At 42.3% G+C, this 17444-nt stretch overlaps 1 protein-coding gene across 2 annotated transcripts in view; it reads left to right on the forward strand.

The window, feature by feature from the left end:
• The window catches only part of ZNF414 (zinc finger protein 414), a 52745-nt gene that overhangs the window by 26002 nt on the left and 9299 nt on the right, over positions 1–17444 (forward strand). The window contains exons 3-5 of one of the 2 annotated variants that reach the window (XM_075863214.1): positions 140–247; positions 8984–9089; positions 12533–13044. In XM_075863214.1, the coding sequence (XP_075719329.1) occupies positions 140–247; positions 8984–9089; positions 12533–13044 (726 nt within the window). The remainder of the gene's footprint in view (positions 1–139; positions 248–8983; positions 9090–12532; positions 13045–17444) is intronic. The other variant, XM_075863222.1, reaches the window with a different exon arrangement.

Here is a 17444-nt window from a genome sequence, read left to right on the forward strand (position 1 = left end):
GAATGGGTTTTGTCTGGCCCTGAGTTTTTGTATATCCTAGAAAATTCATTTAAAAATGGTATTGAATGTAGGGGCAGTTTATGATTTGTTTTAAAGTTTAAAGTTTTATTTTATTAACTTGATGTATTATCTTGCACAGAAAGGGGTCACAGATGTTCTACATATGGCTGTAACCGTACATTCCTCAACATGCAGGAACTTATACATCATGTGTCTATCCACTATAAACCCACTCAGTCTATGCAAGGTAAGATGTGACTTTTGCTAAAACCGGGTCAAGACCCACTGTCAACTGCTTCCTACATACCTATCTCCCTGATAAATGTTGACCTTAGGCCTCATGCACACGACCGTAAAAACTCCCGTTATTACGGGTCGTAATCATGACCCGTAATAACGGGCTCATAGACTTCTATTGGCGACGGGTGCCTTCCCGTTTTCTCACGGGAAGGTGCCCGTGCCGTTGAAAAAGATAGAACATGTCCTATTTCAGGCCGTAATAACGGCACGGACAGTCCATAGAAGTCTATGGAGCTCTCGTAATGACGGGTGGCTACATGTGTGCACCCGTCATTACGGCAGCGTTGCTAAGCGACGTCAGTAAATAGTCACTGTCCAGGGAGCTGAAAGGGTTAACTGATCGGCAGTAACTCTTTCAGCACCCTGGACAGTGACTACCGATCAGTATAAACCTGTAAAAAATAAAAATAAAAGACTTTCATACTTACCGACAACTTCCTGCTTCCTCCAGTCCGGTCTCCCGCCCGTTGCCTTGGTGACGCGTCCCTCTCGACATCCTGGATGACGTTTCAGGCCATGTGACCGCTGCAGCCAATCACAGGTCAATCACAGGCTGCAGCGGTCACATGGACTGCCGCGTCATCCAGGGATGTCGGGCTGGATGTGAAGAGAGGGACGCGTCACCAAGACAACGGCCGGGTAAGTATGAATTTCTTTAACTTTTATTACAGAAAGGCTGTCCCTTCTCTCTATCCTGCACTGATAGAGAGAAGGGGCTGCCGATTAGTGCAGCGCTATTTTGCCGCCAAAAGCGTGCCCGTAAATACGGGTGGAATACGGGTGACACCGGACCCATATTTACGGGCACGGGTTCGTAAATACTGGTGCAAAACGGGTGGAATACGGGTGACACCGGACCCGTATTTACGCCAGTATTTACGGGTGGGAAAAAATACGGTCGTGTGCATGAGGCCTTAAAGGCTATGTCTACTTTTTTTAGCCAAAATTATTATTTTTAATAAATAAAAATGTTATTTGATTAAGTGAATTTAAAATTGATTAACTTTTTTTTTAATTTTTCTACTTTTTTTCAGATACAGCTTTTGTGTATCTTGTATACATAGAAGCTGTATATTACTGTCAAAGCTAATTCAGTCAGGTAAGCTGGACTGATGGCTCGACTGGAAGCTGGTCATGTATCTTTCTCTGACAAAAAGGATCCTGCTAATAACGATCACATCTAAGTCCATGGCTGCAAAAGTGTACATAGCCCTTAACTGGTTGCCGACACAGGACGAGTATGCTCGTCCTGAGCGGCGAGCACTTCGCGCATTAGGACGAGCATACTCGTCCTGTGTGACAGCCGTCTCTGCGTGCGATCGAGAGCGGGGCAACGGCTGTAATACGCGGCGTTCAACGAGGGTGGACTGCACATTGACCGCGTCACAGAAGATAACTGTGACGCGATAAAAGCCCACCACTCGTATGGGCAGACAGCCCAGGGTCCATTGAAGGACCCCAGGGCTGTCTGAACATATTTCCTGTTGTTAGGGCATACTGAGGTATGCCCTAACAACTGCCTGTGTACAATCAGTAACAGGCTAATGTACTGGCATATAGATCTATGCCAGTACATTACAGTTACAAAATCAAAATGATAAATCCCTTTATGGGATTAAAAAAAAAAGTTAAATCAATGTAAAAAAAAATTAATGATAAATATATAAAAAGTAAAAAAAATACACAAACACACATTTTTTTATAATAAATAAACTTTTTAAAATAGAAGTCCCAAAACATGAAATAATATAGACATATTTGGTATCGCCACGACCGTAACAATCTGTACAACAAATGTATAACATTATTTATGATCGGTGTATGGTGTAAAAAAAAAAAATTAAAACTTCTGCGCAACTGCTTTTTTTCTGCATTTTCTCCAAAATAAAAATTTATAGAAATTAAACGATAATGTATTTGTACCAAAAAATGTTAACTACATATGTTTCGTCCCGCAAAAAAACAAAGTCTCATACAACTACGTCGTCAAAAAATAGTTATAAGCGTCGGGATGCAAAGAGGGAAATGTAAAAAAATTGCTCTGTCCTGAAGGCCAAAATTGGCCGTGTCCTTAAGGGGTTAAAGGGAATGTGTTGCTAGAAAAATATATGTATTTTTTTTTTTTTGTTAAACTGTTAGTATATAAATGTTTACACATTGTTCTAATTTTTTTCAATTTTTTCACAAGTCAGGAAATATTATAAATTGGATTCTAATTTATAACATTTCCATGTGCTGGTCACTAGAGGGAGCAATTCCCAAAATTGCAGCATTGGCATGTGGTAAAGCAACCTCATTGCTTTATGCTGCAAAATTGGAGAAGACACACTCGCTCTAGTGTCCTCAAACAATCCCCCCTCCTTTATCCTGGCTAGAGAAAGGAGGGGATTAAATGTTCAATTTTTTGCGCGAATGCACAGTGTAGGAGGATTAGATACAGTGGTAATCAGACAGTATAACACAAACATACACACACATCACATACACAAACATAACTTACCTGCCGCTGCCTCCGCTCCTAGTCCTTGCGTCTGAACATATGGCCGGAAGCCGCGACCGGAAGTAGTCATCTTACTGTCCGGCCGCGGCTTCCGGTCCTCATGAAAATGGCGCCGCATTTCGCTCTGCCGAAGACCTTCCTTTTGGACTGTTTGGGAGCGGCGCATGCGCCGTTCCCACACAGACAGAGTACGCTATAGTGAATGGAACGGCTCCCGTTCGCATTCTCGATGGGGATGTATGTGCCGTATTCCATCTCTGTATGTGTCGTCAATCGACACATACAGAGATGAAAAAAAATGGCAGCCCCCATAGAGAAGTAAAAAAAAAGAAAAAAGTACAACACAAAAGCACAAATAAATAAAATTTATTTTAATGACCTACTAAAAGCAATAACATATAAAAAAAAAAATATTTTGTGACCCCTTCCCTTTAAGTTGATGATTAAAATGGACAGGCTATAGGTCTTTATTCTTTACCTAATAGCCCTGACTCAATTGGGTTTTATTAAAGTCTGTTCTGTGGTCACCAATTTTCGCACAGTTCTGACGGTCTTTGATGACATAAAAACATGTTCCACCAGCCACTCCTTGCCATCTCTTCTAACCATAGATGCTGAAAAACCTGATAACATTAAGTAGGGCTGGCTGGGACTGGTCATGTGTCGCATGAACATAACAGGAGCCTTCAAATGCTTTATAGCTGCGCCCCTACGGCTTGGGTCTGTATCCTTAGATTTGTAGCCCCTTCCATTACCCAATAGAAAGAAATGCGCTAGGGATGCCCTTTATCCCTCTGCTTTGTTGTATGGCAGCGGAACCCCCTGGCCTGCCTCCTGGAGTGTTTATTGACTTAAGAGGGAGTTAGGGTAGGGCATAGGGAGGTGAAACGGACACGATTCGCATATTATTATGTTTTTCTATTTCTGGTCCAACCAAAGAGGCTGTTACGGTGCTACAATCTAACAATTCTTCTGAAGCACATTATTGACTGGACCTGGCAAACCAATTCTAACTAGAACAGGTTTTTGTCATCCCGTGTCTTACCAGAGTCTAGTCTTGCTTACTACTACGGGACACAATAGTGGTTTGGAAGGAGATGTGTAAGGGCTTGGGCCTACCTTTTACTTTTGTCTAAAAGTATGTCTGTGCGAGACACCCCTGAATTCTCCCCAGGCAATGGCAAGCAACTGTTCAGGACATGGAAAGAATGGGGAATTTTTTGGTGCATAAACTCCTTCACCAAACAGAACCTAGATGTCACGTAGGGTACGTGGACCCACTGGGCCGTACCGTCTTGACTGTATGGCAGCTGGCCAACAGGACACAGAAGGAAATCTATAGTTCTATAGGTGTACATCTGGTAGCTTCAGACAGTAGCGAGGCAGGCTCGGACGGGAATTAGGCAGCGGGTAGGCACCCGGCTTGGTGTAGCGGAGCAGGCGTGGACTCCAATACCACACGACACTTTAGACCAGGATAACACGGGTTACAGGTATCAGGAACGGGGAACACTGGGAACTGGAAGACTCTTAGGAGACAGTTTGCATAGACAAACATAGAATAACGACAACCAAGCTCAGGCAAGGCAAGAAGGGGCTGAGCCCTTCTCAAAGTCCAGGGTGCTCATGGGCTAATTAGGTACTTTAACTTGGGTGCGCGCGCTGACCCTTTAAGAGCGGGCACGAGCGTGCGCGTGCACACCCTACGGGACCTGGCCGAGAGTAGCGGAAGTGAGCGCTGGCGTCTCATGAGGAGGAGACTGGGGCCAGCTCCCACAGATCCATGGCTGCGGCCGTCAGGAGGTGAGTGAGCCTGACGGCCATGGGCATGACACTAGATACTACCCCACGAGCGAGCTTGTTGAAGTAAATGGTATACCATCATCTCAATATCTCCAATTCTCCCAATAAATATTTTTCTACAAAAAACAATTGAGTGAGAACAAGTTAGGAATTACGGTGATACATAGGCACTGCCTCATCTAAAAGACTCTCTGACCACTCTAAATTGCCATAAGGGTGGTGTTTTTTTTTTGTTTTTTTTTGTTGTTTTTTTGTTATAGATATGTTCCAACAGGACTACTCCCCCCCCCCCCCCCTTTCCCTGGGGGAGTTAACAGTCTGATCCCTAAATATAAAGGGACTCATTCGCCCAGAAATTAGGACTATGCTCTTTAGCTATTTATGCGGGTAGAAAATTCATGTTGCATTTATACAGGAAACTCCCTTAAGATTTATATCTTACAAATACTAATCCGATCCGAGTCTTGGAGTCCCAGTTGAAAAGACTGAGTTCAGACATGGCGTTTTAGTTGGAGGAGGAGATATCAACATGGCATTAGATCCGTTGCTGGATGTGTCTAGGGGAGACTATAACGTTACTCAAGTGTCCTGACAGTGAATATACATTACTTCCAGCCAGGACGTGATGTCTATTCAGAATCCTGATACTTCTGTAGCGTCTGTGTGATATTTACAGCAAGGCAAGCGTAATCTCATTTTAAATGACCGGCCTTGCTGTAAATATCACACGCTACAGAAGTGTCACGATTCTGAATAGTCAGAAGGTCAAGAGAAAAAAAATGCAGTGTAATTACGGGTATCGGCGCCAGGCTGAAGAGGATCAGGAACGGAGTCAAGTGCATAGGATCTAGGAGATCTTTATTGCACTTGACTCCGTTCCTGATCCTCTTCAGCCTGGCGCCGATACCTGTAATTACACTGCATTTTTTTTCTCTTCACCTTCTGACTCTCACCTTGTCCCAGGTACTAAGGATTTTGCACCAAGGGACTGCAGTGGGTGGAAGCCGGCTATCTACACTTCACCACCTCATAAGAGTCTCGGAGGAGCGCCGCCATCCCCTCACGTTTTTGATGTACTAACTCACGATTCTGAATAGACCTCGCGTCCTGGCTGGAGGTAATGTATATTCACTGTCAGGACACTTGAGTAACGTTATAGTGTGTTTATGTGGCTGCACATAGTGATGTAATAAGATCACTATATGCTGTGTAAATGAATGGGAAGAAGTGTATGACGCTGATTGGTCAGCGTCCTATACTTCTCTCGACAACGCCCACTTGGCCATATAGTAAAACACGCCCAGTTGTCCATTAAGAAAGTCATTAGCATAAAGCTAAAATAGGTCAGAACTCGGTCAAAAATGATAGTTTTTCAAAATAAAAAACACTGCTGTAATCTACATTACAGTGCAGATCATATTATGTACAATATAGGCCACTTATAATGTGGTGACAGAGCCTCTTTAATGCTATTTCTAGGGGCTATCCGATACTACTTGACTTTCTTAGAGCCCATTTAACAGTGATTGTTAACAGGAAGGACTCACTCCAATGTTCTAGCTACCTCCTGATATCTTTGCTTAATGTGGATATTTAGTTGTTCCCAATGGTAGTGACTAAACAACTAGTTTCTCATTTACAAGACATTCTTCATAATGATTAGGCTGGATTCATGGCGGGTGGGAGTCCAGGGATAATACCATTAGAGCAATAAAGGCCGATCTAGAAAAATGCCAATGTTGATTGTCTACCAAAGCCGAAAAGGCATTTGATACAATGGTTAAATGAAGCAACCCATCGTCATCTTGGGTTAGGACTTGCAATGCTGTCACGGATCTTGTCCCTGTACGCCAGCCCATCTGCATGTGTAGAGATCAATGATACTTCTGCATCTTTTCTTATTCATAACCGGACTAGACAAGGGTGCCCCATGTTCCCTATAATATTTATACTGACTCTTGAAACTTTTTCAAAGAAAATACGCTTAAATCGGGAAAATCTCGAGTATTCAAATTCCAAGGGATAATCCTTAAATTGTGGATGATTTATTGTTGAGTTTTTTTTTCGAATTTTCTTATCTTTTTATTGAAGAATAGAAAAGGGGGAGGTAGAGATGAGGGAAAGTTTGGGAAACAAAAGGAGTTCTTAGGTCCATAGATGGAAGTATTTTGTCCTAGTCATATAATGTTTTATGGGTTAAAATGCCCATTTGGGTCATTTAGCCTGCATCCGTAAGCTTGGAGGGGGATATCTTTACATGGTTTGTTCTTAAGTGTCGCTTAGTGCAGATGAATGCTATAGTTGCCAAAGGGCTTTGTATTTGACAGTGTGGCGCAACGACTGCAGTCGTGCACCATCCATCCTCACCCCACCGGACAAATAAACATCCTCACCAATAGCATAGTCGACTGCGCTATTAATTCCATCAAAACGACGGAAACCTTACAGAACGATGATAAACGGAAACCATTTGCAACAGATCAGTCACCATTAAAATCAATGATAAATCAAACGGAAAGCTATGGTTTCCATTTGTTTCAGTTTGGTTTACGTTCATTGTTTCCCCTGACGGAAAGGTTCGACAGAGCCCACAAATGGAACGAAGCCTAATAAGTAACTAGATTAAAAAAAAGTGTAATTAAGACTATTTTAGGACTTTTATTTTTTTTTGGGCGTCTTTTACTACTTCAAGGCCCAGAGTTGACAAAAAAACCTCCTTAATGGCTGGGAAATGATTTGCAAAACCGTTATTACCGAAAGGTAGCAAGTCCACTTTCAAAAGCGGAGCTTTTCTCCTGAACCTGGTCCTGCCAAATGACGCAAACCTTTTGGGATACAATGCAACTATTAATAGAAGATACATGGGATATCACCTTGCCAAAAGACTGTCAGTATTTTTTGTTTCTTAATTTTTTCCCAGATAGGATTCTGGTGCCAGCACTAATCCATGCCTTACTGCTAGTAGCCAAATGATGTTTTCTGCAGAAATGGCTCCAACCTCAACCACTGGTTAGGACATATGTTCTGCAGCAGATGTGTTATTTTCTGACCATGGCTAGACTAAACGGAACACACTAAGGAAGCCCATGCAGCTACATTTTTTTTTAAACTTTTACCATCTTGATAGAACTCATTGAATTGGGAACTCTATTACGATATACAGTTTTTTGTTTTATCCTAGAATAACATAAAAAATACTTTTCATTTGTTATTGCCTATGATTATAACTTTTGTAGGAACGAGTCGCAAATTTCCTAAATAGGACTGTAACTATTCATTCCTCAACATGCAAGATGTTATCTATGCACTATAAACCATATACAGGGTGGGCCATTTATATGGATACACCTAAATAAAATGGGAATGGTTGGTGATATTAACTTCCTGTTTGTGGCACATTAGGATATCGGAGGGGGGAAACTTTTCAAGCTGGGTGTTGACCATGGTGGCCATTTTGAAGTCGGCCATTTTGTATCCAACTTTAGTTTTTTCAATGGGAAGAGGGTCATGTGACACATCAAACTTATCAAGAATTTCACAAGAAAAACAATGGTGTGCTTGGTTATAACGTTACTTTATTCTTTTATGAGTTATTTACAAGTTATGGGTGACATTATGGGTGTCAGGCCCGAGCATTCCTAGATGAACAGTTTCCTGGAAAGTGGATTGGTCGTCGTGGGCCAGTTGAATGGCCCCCTAGGTCTCCCGATCTGATCCCCTTAGACTTTTATCTTTTGGGGTCATCTGAAGGCATTTGTCTATGCTGTGAAGATACGAGATGTGCAGCAACTGAAACTACGGATACTGGAAGCCTGTGCTAGCATTTCTTCTGCGGTGTTGCTATCAGTGTGTGAAGAGTGGGAGAAGAGGGTTGCATTGACAATCCAACACAATGGGCAGCACTTTGAACACATTTTATAAGTGGTCAGAAACTTGTAAATAACTCATGAAAGAATAAAGTAACGTTAAAACCAAGCTCACCATTGTTTTTCTTGTGAAATTCCCGATAAGTTTGATGTGTCACATGACCCTCTTCCCATTGAAAAAACTAAAGTTGGATACAAAATGTCCGACTTCAAAATGGCCGCCATGGTCAACACCCAGCTTGAAAAGTTTCCCCCCTCCCATATACTAATGTGCCACAAACAGGAAGTTAATATCACCAACCATTCCCATTTTATTTAGGTGTATCCATATAAATGGCCCACCCTGTATAACCACTATATGGTGCCTAATATGAAATGTTTGTTCATCCTGTCAGCTGTATGAAACTTCTTCAAGTTTAACTTGTATTCCCCATTCCTACTTATCTCTATTTCAAATCAAAAAAAGTTCATTGGCCGTGAAATAACTTATTTTTTTATTTATTTTTCCTAACAGATAAAAAGTTTGTATGCTCAATTAGTGGATGTGGTAAAATGCTAGATAGCATGCAAGGCCTCATGAACCATCTGAAAGCCCATTACAAGCCTAACCGCTACTTCAAGTAAGTTCATGGATTTGAGGGTTTTTCTCCCCAGGATAGTGGCTTTCTACCCACCTATCAGCCAGAACATTAAAACCACTGACCGGTGAAATGAATAACAACATTATAGTGCCTGTCAGGGTGCAGGGATATATTAAGCAACAAGTGAACATTCAGTTCTTGAAGTTGATGTGTTGGAAGCAGTAAAAATGGGCAAGCATAAGCATCTGAGTGACTTTGATAAGGATCAAATTAAGTTGGCTAGATGACTGGGTCAGAGCATCTTCAAAACGGCAGCTCTCGTGTGGTGTCCTAGGTATGCAGTGGTTATCACCTACCAAAAGTAGTCGAAGGCAGAACAACCAGCGACATGGTCATGGGTGCCCATGGTTAGATGTACGTGGGGAGTAAAGGCTAGCCCGTCAGGTCTGATCCCACAGAAGAACTACTGTAGCAGAAATTGCTGAAAAAATTAATGCTGGCTATGATCGAACGTTGTCAAAACACACAGTGCATCGCAGCTTGCTGTGTACCTGCAGACCTGTCAGAGTGCCCAAGCTGACCCCTTTCAAGAGCCAAATGCACCTACAATGGGTGTGTGATCATCAGATCTGGACATGGAGCAATGGAAGAAGGTGTCTTGGTCTGATGAATCACAGTTTCTTTTACATCATTGGACGGCCAAGTGCATGTGCCTTGCTTACCAGGTGAAGAGATAGCACTGGGATGCAAGCCAATGGAGGCAGTGTGATGCTCTGGGCAATTTTCTGCTGGAAATCTTGGGTCTTGGCATTCATGTGGATGTTAATTTGACACGTACCACCTACCTACCAAGTACACCTCTTAATAACAGCAGTATACCCTAATGACAGTGGCATCTATGAGCAAGATAATGCACACTGCAAAAATAGTTCAGGAATGGTTTGAGGAACATGACAGAGTTCAAGGTGTTAACTTGGCCTCCAAAATCCCCAGATCTCAATCTGAACCTGCTGTGCTGGAAAAACAAGTCCAATCACAGAGGAACTGCTGCTTGGGTCAGGACACCTTCAGAGATCTTGTGTGGAGTCCATGCCTTGACTGCTCAGAGCTGTTTTGGTCGTTTTAATGTTATGGCTGATCAGTGTATACTTTTGATAAACTTTAACATAAGTTTTTCTGTTTCTTTTCATAAGCGCCTGTGACATCTCAAATTACCTTTCACTAGCATGCACGCATTCGGACAGGGTGTACACTAGAAAGTTGTCCCCTGTTTCAATTCCAGCCTGTGGGGCATAATTAAATTATTATTGTATATGAAGATTAGGTCAAAATTTAAGAATTGTATACATCTTTTGAGCTACTTAAAGGGTAGCTAAACTTTCAGAAAACTCAGGTGAGAACTGAGCCGGTTTTTCTTGGAAAGCCCAGCAATTGGTGTATGGTCTGATAGACTTTCTATTGAGTCCGTACACAGTTACATCGGCTTTCCGAGAAAAGCCGATCAGAAACCAAGCGGCTCAGCTCCGTGCTCAGACCCTCACCGATCAAAACTTCTGACATGTCACTATGACATGTCGGAAGATTTCTGACTTTTTTTTTGTGTAAACCAGTTTTTAAACCATCAACAAATGATTGGGGGTTTGAAAAATCGCTTTAAGAATCTGATTGATCAGTACTATTATCAGGGAGGAGATTCCTCTCCCTGGGATGCAGGGTCACCGTTGCCATGGGACGGCTCTTCCGAAAGCCATGCACTAGACAGGCATATGTATTGTAAATGTCCCTATGAGTGACATTTACCGATGGTAACCACAATAATTATCATGCATGCAAAAGCAACAATAAAAGATTAAACAGGCATTTAAAATGTATTTTGTCTAATCTGTTTAAAGAAATGATTGCACAGTGTATGACATGCTCTTTAGGGCTCCATGACCTGCGGACCGTGGCGGATTACGTAGACCATAGGCCCTGGCTGTTACCCAAACTTGACTTCTCAGATTCTAGTAGTTTTTTTCCTCTTTTCTTCTCCATCCGGTCCAGACTTCATGACCCATTTCTGCAGAATTTGCCACTCTGATGTCTTCGGCTCCTCACTTTTCCAACATTCCAACACCTATAAACGAAGATAAAATTATCATGGTGCCACACACCCTGCCCCTAAATATAATCGCACCATACACTGCGCCCCTGAATAAAATAGTATCAAACACTGTGCCCCTGAATATAATTGTCAAAACCTGTAACGTAAAGGACCTCATACACAGCGCCCCCTGTAGATAGCCCCACACGCAGCTCCCCCTGTAGTTAGTGCCACACTTACCTGTCCCTGTTCTAGCTCCGTCCTCTTCTCCAATGATGCATGCCTGGTCTCTTCTGACCAGGCCACATCCAGTGAAAAGATGCAATCGGCGTGATGACATAATCGAGCCGATGTCATTGTGCCACCTGCATTAGAAAAAAAGCCCGAATGACGGGCATGGGAACCGACCGTTCCCTTGCCTTGCCAGAGATGACAATTGTATCCGCATCCTTTGAACGCGGATACAATTGATTACAGGGGCCTTTAGTGTTATCGTGCTTTATGCCGAGATCTGCGTCAAAAATGTGACAGAACTAAGATGTGGTCTTTGGCCACCCATAACGGACCTATGGGGATCCGCCACTGCCTGCACACCGTCTTTCTCAAAGAAATCCGAGGTTTGTCGTGGTACAGATCTGCCTTGCCCATGTTTGCTGTTACAAATGTTCAACTTATGTAGCAATTCTTTATGTATACACTACAAATAACACAATACATAACAGGTATTGTAAAAAAAAAAATGGATTAAGAAATACAAAGTATAATAAATATCAGCATGAAAAATATCCTTAATGGCTACGTTGATTTTTCCGCTCAGCATTCGTAATACACATCTAACGTGCTTGGTTATGCTTCCTTCTTGATCTTGCAACCATTGGGGATATGTGGCTGCCCAGATATGCTGGTGTCTTAGTAGACAATGCACAAATAATTGAAGCTTAGATGGGATATGAAAGAAGCTGTCTGGTTTATAACTGTTTTAAAAGGGTCTTCCCCACTAAGCACATGTATCACCTATTCACAGAATATGTAATAAATGTATCATCGCTGGGGGGCCCCACCCCTGGTCCTCCTCACTGCACAATTGCGCACGTGCGCTGCTGCTCCATTTAATGTCTATGGGGCCGACAGAGACAGCGGAGTACAGTTTCCGTCAGCCCAATAGACATTGAATGGATCAGCAGCGCACATGCACGACTGCCGCTCCATTTAAAATCCTCGAGATCCCCGTCCTAGTGATCGGTGGCGTCCCCACCGATCTTGCATTTATCACCTATCCTGTTCTTAGTGGGTAAACCCCTTTAATTCTTAGCTTACTCTTTGACAAAACAAACTTTTGAATAAACCTATAGAAGCAAAATAAAAACTTGTATTCATGTTGTTCTTTAATCCTTAACAGATGTGAAAACTGTATGCAGCATTTCCGTACGCATAGATCCTTGTTTAAACACCTCCATGTGTGTTCTGACAATACTGCACGCTCAATGTCACAAAGTACCGCATCTGTGGCCGCTTCTTCTGATTCAGATTCGGCAACCCCCGCAAGACCAGCCAGCCGACAAACCAGTGTCATCCAATGTATTAAAAAGGAAACTGCTCTCCCAATGGCTGATGATATTCCTACAACCTCTATGGCAGCAGTAGCTTCCACTTCCACTCTTCCAAGGGGGCACCTTCCCTCAATGAGTAACTTGGTGTCTCAGGCTTCGAAATCATTTTCTGCTTTTGATCCAAACCGATTTGCTGGACGTGGGCCAGGCCCATCCCAAACCAACGCTGCCAGTTCCTATCTGCCCTACGTGCAACCATCAACATATAACTTGCCACAGGCCTCCATTTCTCAAAGACTTAAACCATTTTTGGGGAACCAAAACCTGCCTGCTTCTAATGCCATGTGGAAAAAGAACCAAGGTCAGGCAGAAAGTTTATGATGATTACTATGTATTGAAATGTGAATCTGTTTTTTGTTTCCACACAATGAAATGTGATGTTAGCAGCTATGGAGGAACCAGGTTACAGTTCTGGACTCCTCCATTTACTCATGTGTTGCTATTAAAGATTCTTGACACATGGGCAATCGAGAAATAGGCCAAGTGAGGCTTCATATCGTGTGTTGATATGGGCTAAAAAGCTTGAAAACACCCTTGACACAAATGTGTAAAAGAAATTGTATTTTACAGTGACTATTATTCTTCATTTGGCACATTTTTCTGTATTTTATAGTTGTTTCTTTTTAATTGTGGTGTTGATACTAGTTCTGAAAGCGATTGTAGACCGGTTCTTGGGGGACTTGGAAACAGAAAAATAATAACTTGGTGTAATTCATAAAATATAAAGATGCTTGATATGTCATTATAAATATTACCTGCTGGTTCTGAGGAATAATGCACTACAAACCAGTTGGATTTATTGTTCTGTTGAAGGTTGGATATAAGGCTCCTGAAGTCACTGTGCTGCACCTTCTATGGTATTATCAGTTTATGTTGTATGTCTGCCTCACTACATCACACGCGGCTATTCTGCCTGAATAACTATGCCCCCGAACACGTTCGTCACATGACCCAAAGGTTCACATATATAAATATTGTAGTCCCACACAGAGCTCTAAGAATCGTGGTTGTTAAATGTGTTCATACAGCTTGATAAAGCGAAATCACAACTTGCAAGTATGTGCCTAAACGCCATCTGCACTTAGATCTCTATAAAACCCCTCTGCTCCTGATCTTGTCCCTCTACAGGTGAGGACTATAGAGATTGCACACACTCACCCTAACCTCACTCACTTTTGGATAATCTTAATGTCGGTCTATAGACAGCTACTCCAGAGTATAACCCCACCACCACCATGTTTAAAGGGGGTTTTCCAGCCAATAAAATTTTCTGGCCTATCCTCAGGATAGGCCATCAATAGCTAATAGTTCGGGCTCTGACTCCCGGTACCCCCGCTGGTCAGCTGTTTTGAATGGGGTGCAGTGCTCGTACGAGTGCTTTTTCCCCTGCGTTTCTTCTTGCTAACTGAATAGTCGACACGCATTTAGCAGTGATTCACAGGTACTGCAGCCATCTTCTCTTATCCAAGTGAATGGGATAAAAGGCTGCAATACTGTGAATTGCCGATAAATGTGTGTCGACAACTCACAGTGAGCAAGTAGAACTGATGGGGTAGCCGTGCTCGTACAGGCTCCACCCCCTTCAAAGCAGCTGATTGGCGGGGGTCCTGGGAGTTGGACTCTGACCCATCAGCTATTGATGGCCTATCCTGAGGCTAGGCCATCAATTTTTATTGGCTGGTGAACCCCTTTACTGGTAGGACTGGCCTTCAAGAGTCAAACTGGGTCACTGATCAAGAGAAGAGAATGGAAGGAAACCTCCGAAGACTACTAATGTGCCTATTTTCACACTTTCTTTGTATGCCAAGAGAATAAAAATGGAAAAGTTTTCATTTAAAGGGACACTTTTGTCAGAAAGGTTTTGTTTTTTTCTAAAGAAACAACTCAATGTTGATGGCAAACCTTTTTTTTACATTTTGGCAGTACTTTGCATCAAAAAACAAAATACTAAATATTGTACTTCTATAAGAAGTCAGGCTTAAAACTCCTGAATGGCAGGGCAAACTAATGTCAGTTTACTGCTGCTGTAAAAGTAATCTGAATATAGAAGGTGGAGTATTGGAATAACAGCGAGATAAACCTGGCTTAGACAGACAGAAGAATGACCAATGGAAAAGGAGAAAAGTATAGAGTAGGTACCGCACAGGTTTTTTTTTTGTTTTGTTTTTACTGTAAACCTTTCTGTATGGAAAAGCATAGTCTGCTATACTATTCCATATTACATAAAAAAGATATACCAACATATACTGGCCTGACCATGGAAGAATGATTAATGGATAACAGTTAAGCTTTTTCATCACTGTCCATTTTTTATTTATTTAGTCAATTTTAATAGAGATCTAGAAATTATCACGAAGGCTATGGCCACACAGGTTGTGAAAATTCCACAGCAAATCCCACCCAGATTCTGCCGAAATTTCCGACCAAAAGGTTGCACCAAATAGTGTTTAATTTGGTGCAGATATTCATCCGAGAACAGCAAAAATAAAAAGCTCATACTCTCCTCACACTGGCGCTTCCAAAGCAGAGTGTCCCTGCCTATACTCCCCTCCCCTGTTGCTCCTGTAGCGTTGGGTCCCTTCTTTCCAGGCTGGTTTCCGTGCAGCCTGTGATTTGTTTTTTGTTTTCACAGCACGTGTATGAGATTTTTAAAACCGCATCCACTTTGCTGCTACTATGATACTAATTTTAAAAAATTTAGGCAGCGCCAAATCCTAACAAAAATCTGCTCCAATTTGATTTGACATTTTGGCCAATATTCCCTTGCGGAATCTGTCACATTTGCATAAAAATTTTCCACAGCAAATCTGACCTGTGTGCAGGTTGCCTTAAACTTCACGCTATATGGACAAAAATATTGGGACACATTTTTTTTAATCATTGAATTCAGGTGTTTCATTTAGTCCCCTTGTCACGTGTATAAAATCCGACACGTAGCCATGCATCCTGCCTGTACAAACATTTGTGAAAGAATGGGTTGTTCTAAAGAGATCGCTGAATTCAAGCATCGTCCTATAATAGAATGTTACCGTTGCAACAAGTCAGTTCTTTAAATTTCTTCCCTCCTAGATATTCCACGATCAACTATGACTACTTTTATTGCAAAGTAGAATCGTTTAGGAACAAACTCCGCAACGAAGGGCCAGACCAAGTAAAGTTGCAGAGTGGGGTCGCCGAGTACTGAGGCGCATAGTACATAAAAGTCACCAATGCTGTGCTGACTAAATAACGGCAGCGTTCCAAACCTCCTCTGGCATTACCATCCACACCAAAGCTATGTGCCGGGAGCTTCATGGCATAGGTCTCCATGGCCGAGCAGCTGCATGTAAGCCTTACATCACCAAGCACAAGACCAACTCTATATTAATGCCGATGGATTTAGAATGGGATGTTATAAAAGCTCCTGTAGGTGTCCCAATACTTTTGTCCATGTTGTGTATGAACGATCTGAAAGTCATATGCATTGTGCCAAAAAATTGGATCCAATCCACCCTAAGCCAACTAGTATATAGGATTCCAGTTTGGGCCAATAGATGCACATGAAGTACACATACCGCAGCCATTGCATGTATACAACAATGGGCAGAAAATATTGAATTGTCACAATTAGAGGATATTTACCATGCTTTTTATACTAGATAGCAATTTTACAAATCACAGATATGACACAAAACAATATTTAACAGCTGAACATCATAGCTTTATGAAACATACCTGAAAGCCATTAAATAAATTTTAGTTAATGGCATATTTTTTCCCGGATCAAGTAGAGTAAAAAAAATTATGGAATTACGGTGTTATTTTCTTTTCTAAAACAAATACCGCCACCAGTCTAAAAAAAATGACATTGGTCTTCAGTTCAAAGGGGTCACTGAGGCCAGATTCACATGAACGTTGTATACGTCCATGTGCTGTCAGTGAAAACAACGGCCCGCACGCGGACCTATGTAATTCAATGGGGCTATTCAGACATCGGTGATTTTTCACGCAGCACGTTTCCGCTGTGTGAAACTCGCAATTCCTGTTCTGGTGTTTTTTTGCGGATCATGCACCTATTGAAGTCAATGGGTGCGTGAAAATCATGAACAGCACACGGATGTCATCCATGAGCTGTGTGTGATTCACGCACTAGTTGCTAAAGAAATACAGAGAAAAAAATAAATCAAAAAATGTGCACCAACACTGACATAAAAAACTGGAACAGTAACACAGGAAAAGCCCTGCGTTTTTTGCGGACGCAAAACTGACACGTTCGTGTGAACTGTGTGATTCGCGCAAGAGCTGACAAACTCTGAATGTAAACAGAAAAGCACCACGTGCTTTTCTGTTTACAAACATCCAAACGGAGTGTCTTTGAGATGAGCGAACCCGGACAACCGAACCGAACTTCACCGGGTTCGGCCAAACTCGTTTTGACCGAACACGGCAAAAAAAATTCCGGTACGCGACGTCGGGAGATAGTCACTGTCCAGGGTGCTGAAAGAGTTAAACTGTTTCAGCACCCTGGACAGTGACTTCCGATCACAATATACATGAACGTGTTATAAAAAAAGTTCTGACTTACCGATAACTCCCGGCTTCTTCCGCCAGTCTGACCTCCCGGGATGACAATTCAGTCCAAGTGACAGCTCCAGCCAATCACAGGCCACGCACAGGCTGCAGCGCTCACATGGACTGCCGCGTCATCCAGGGAGGTGGGGC

The sequence above is a fragment of the Rhinoderma darwinii genome, chromosome 1 (assembly GCF_050947455.1).
Source record: "Rhinoderma darwinii isolate aRhiDar2 chromosome 1, aRhiDar2.hap1, whole genome shotgun sequence".
Taxonomy (NCBI): Eukaryota; Metazoa; Chordata; class Amphibia; order Anura; family Rhinodermatidae; genus Rhinoderma; species Rhinoderma darwinii.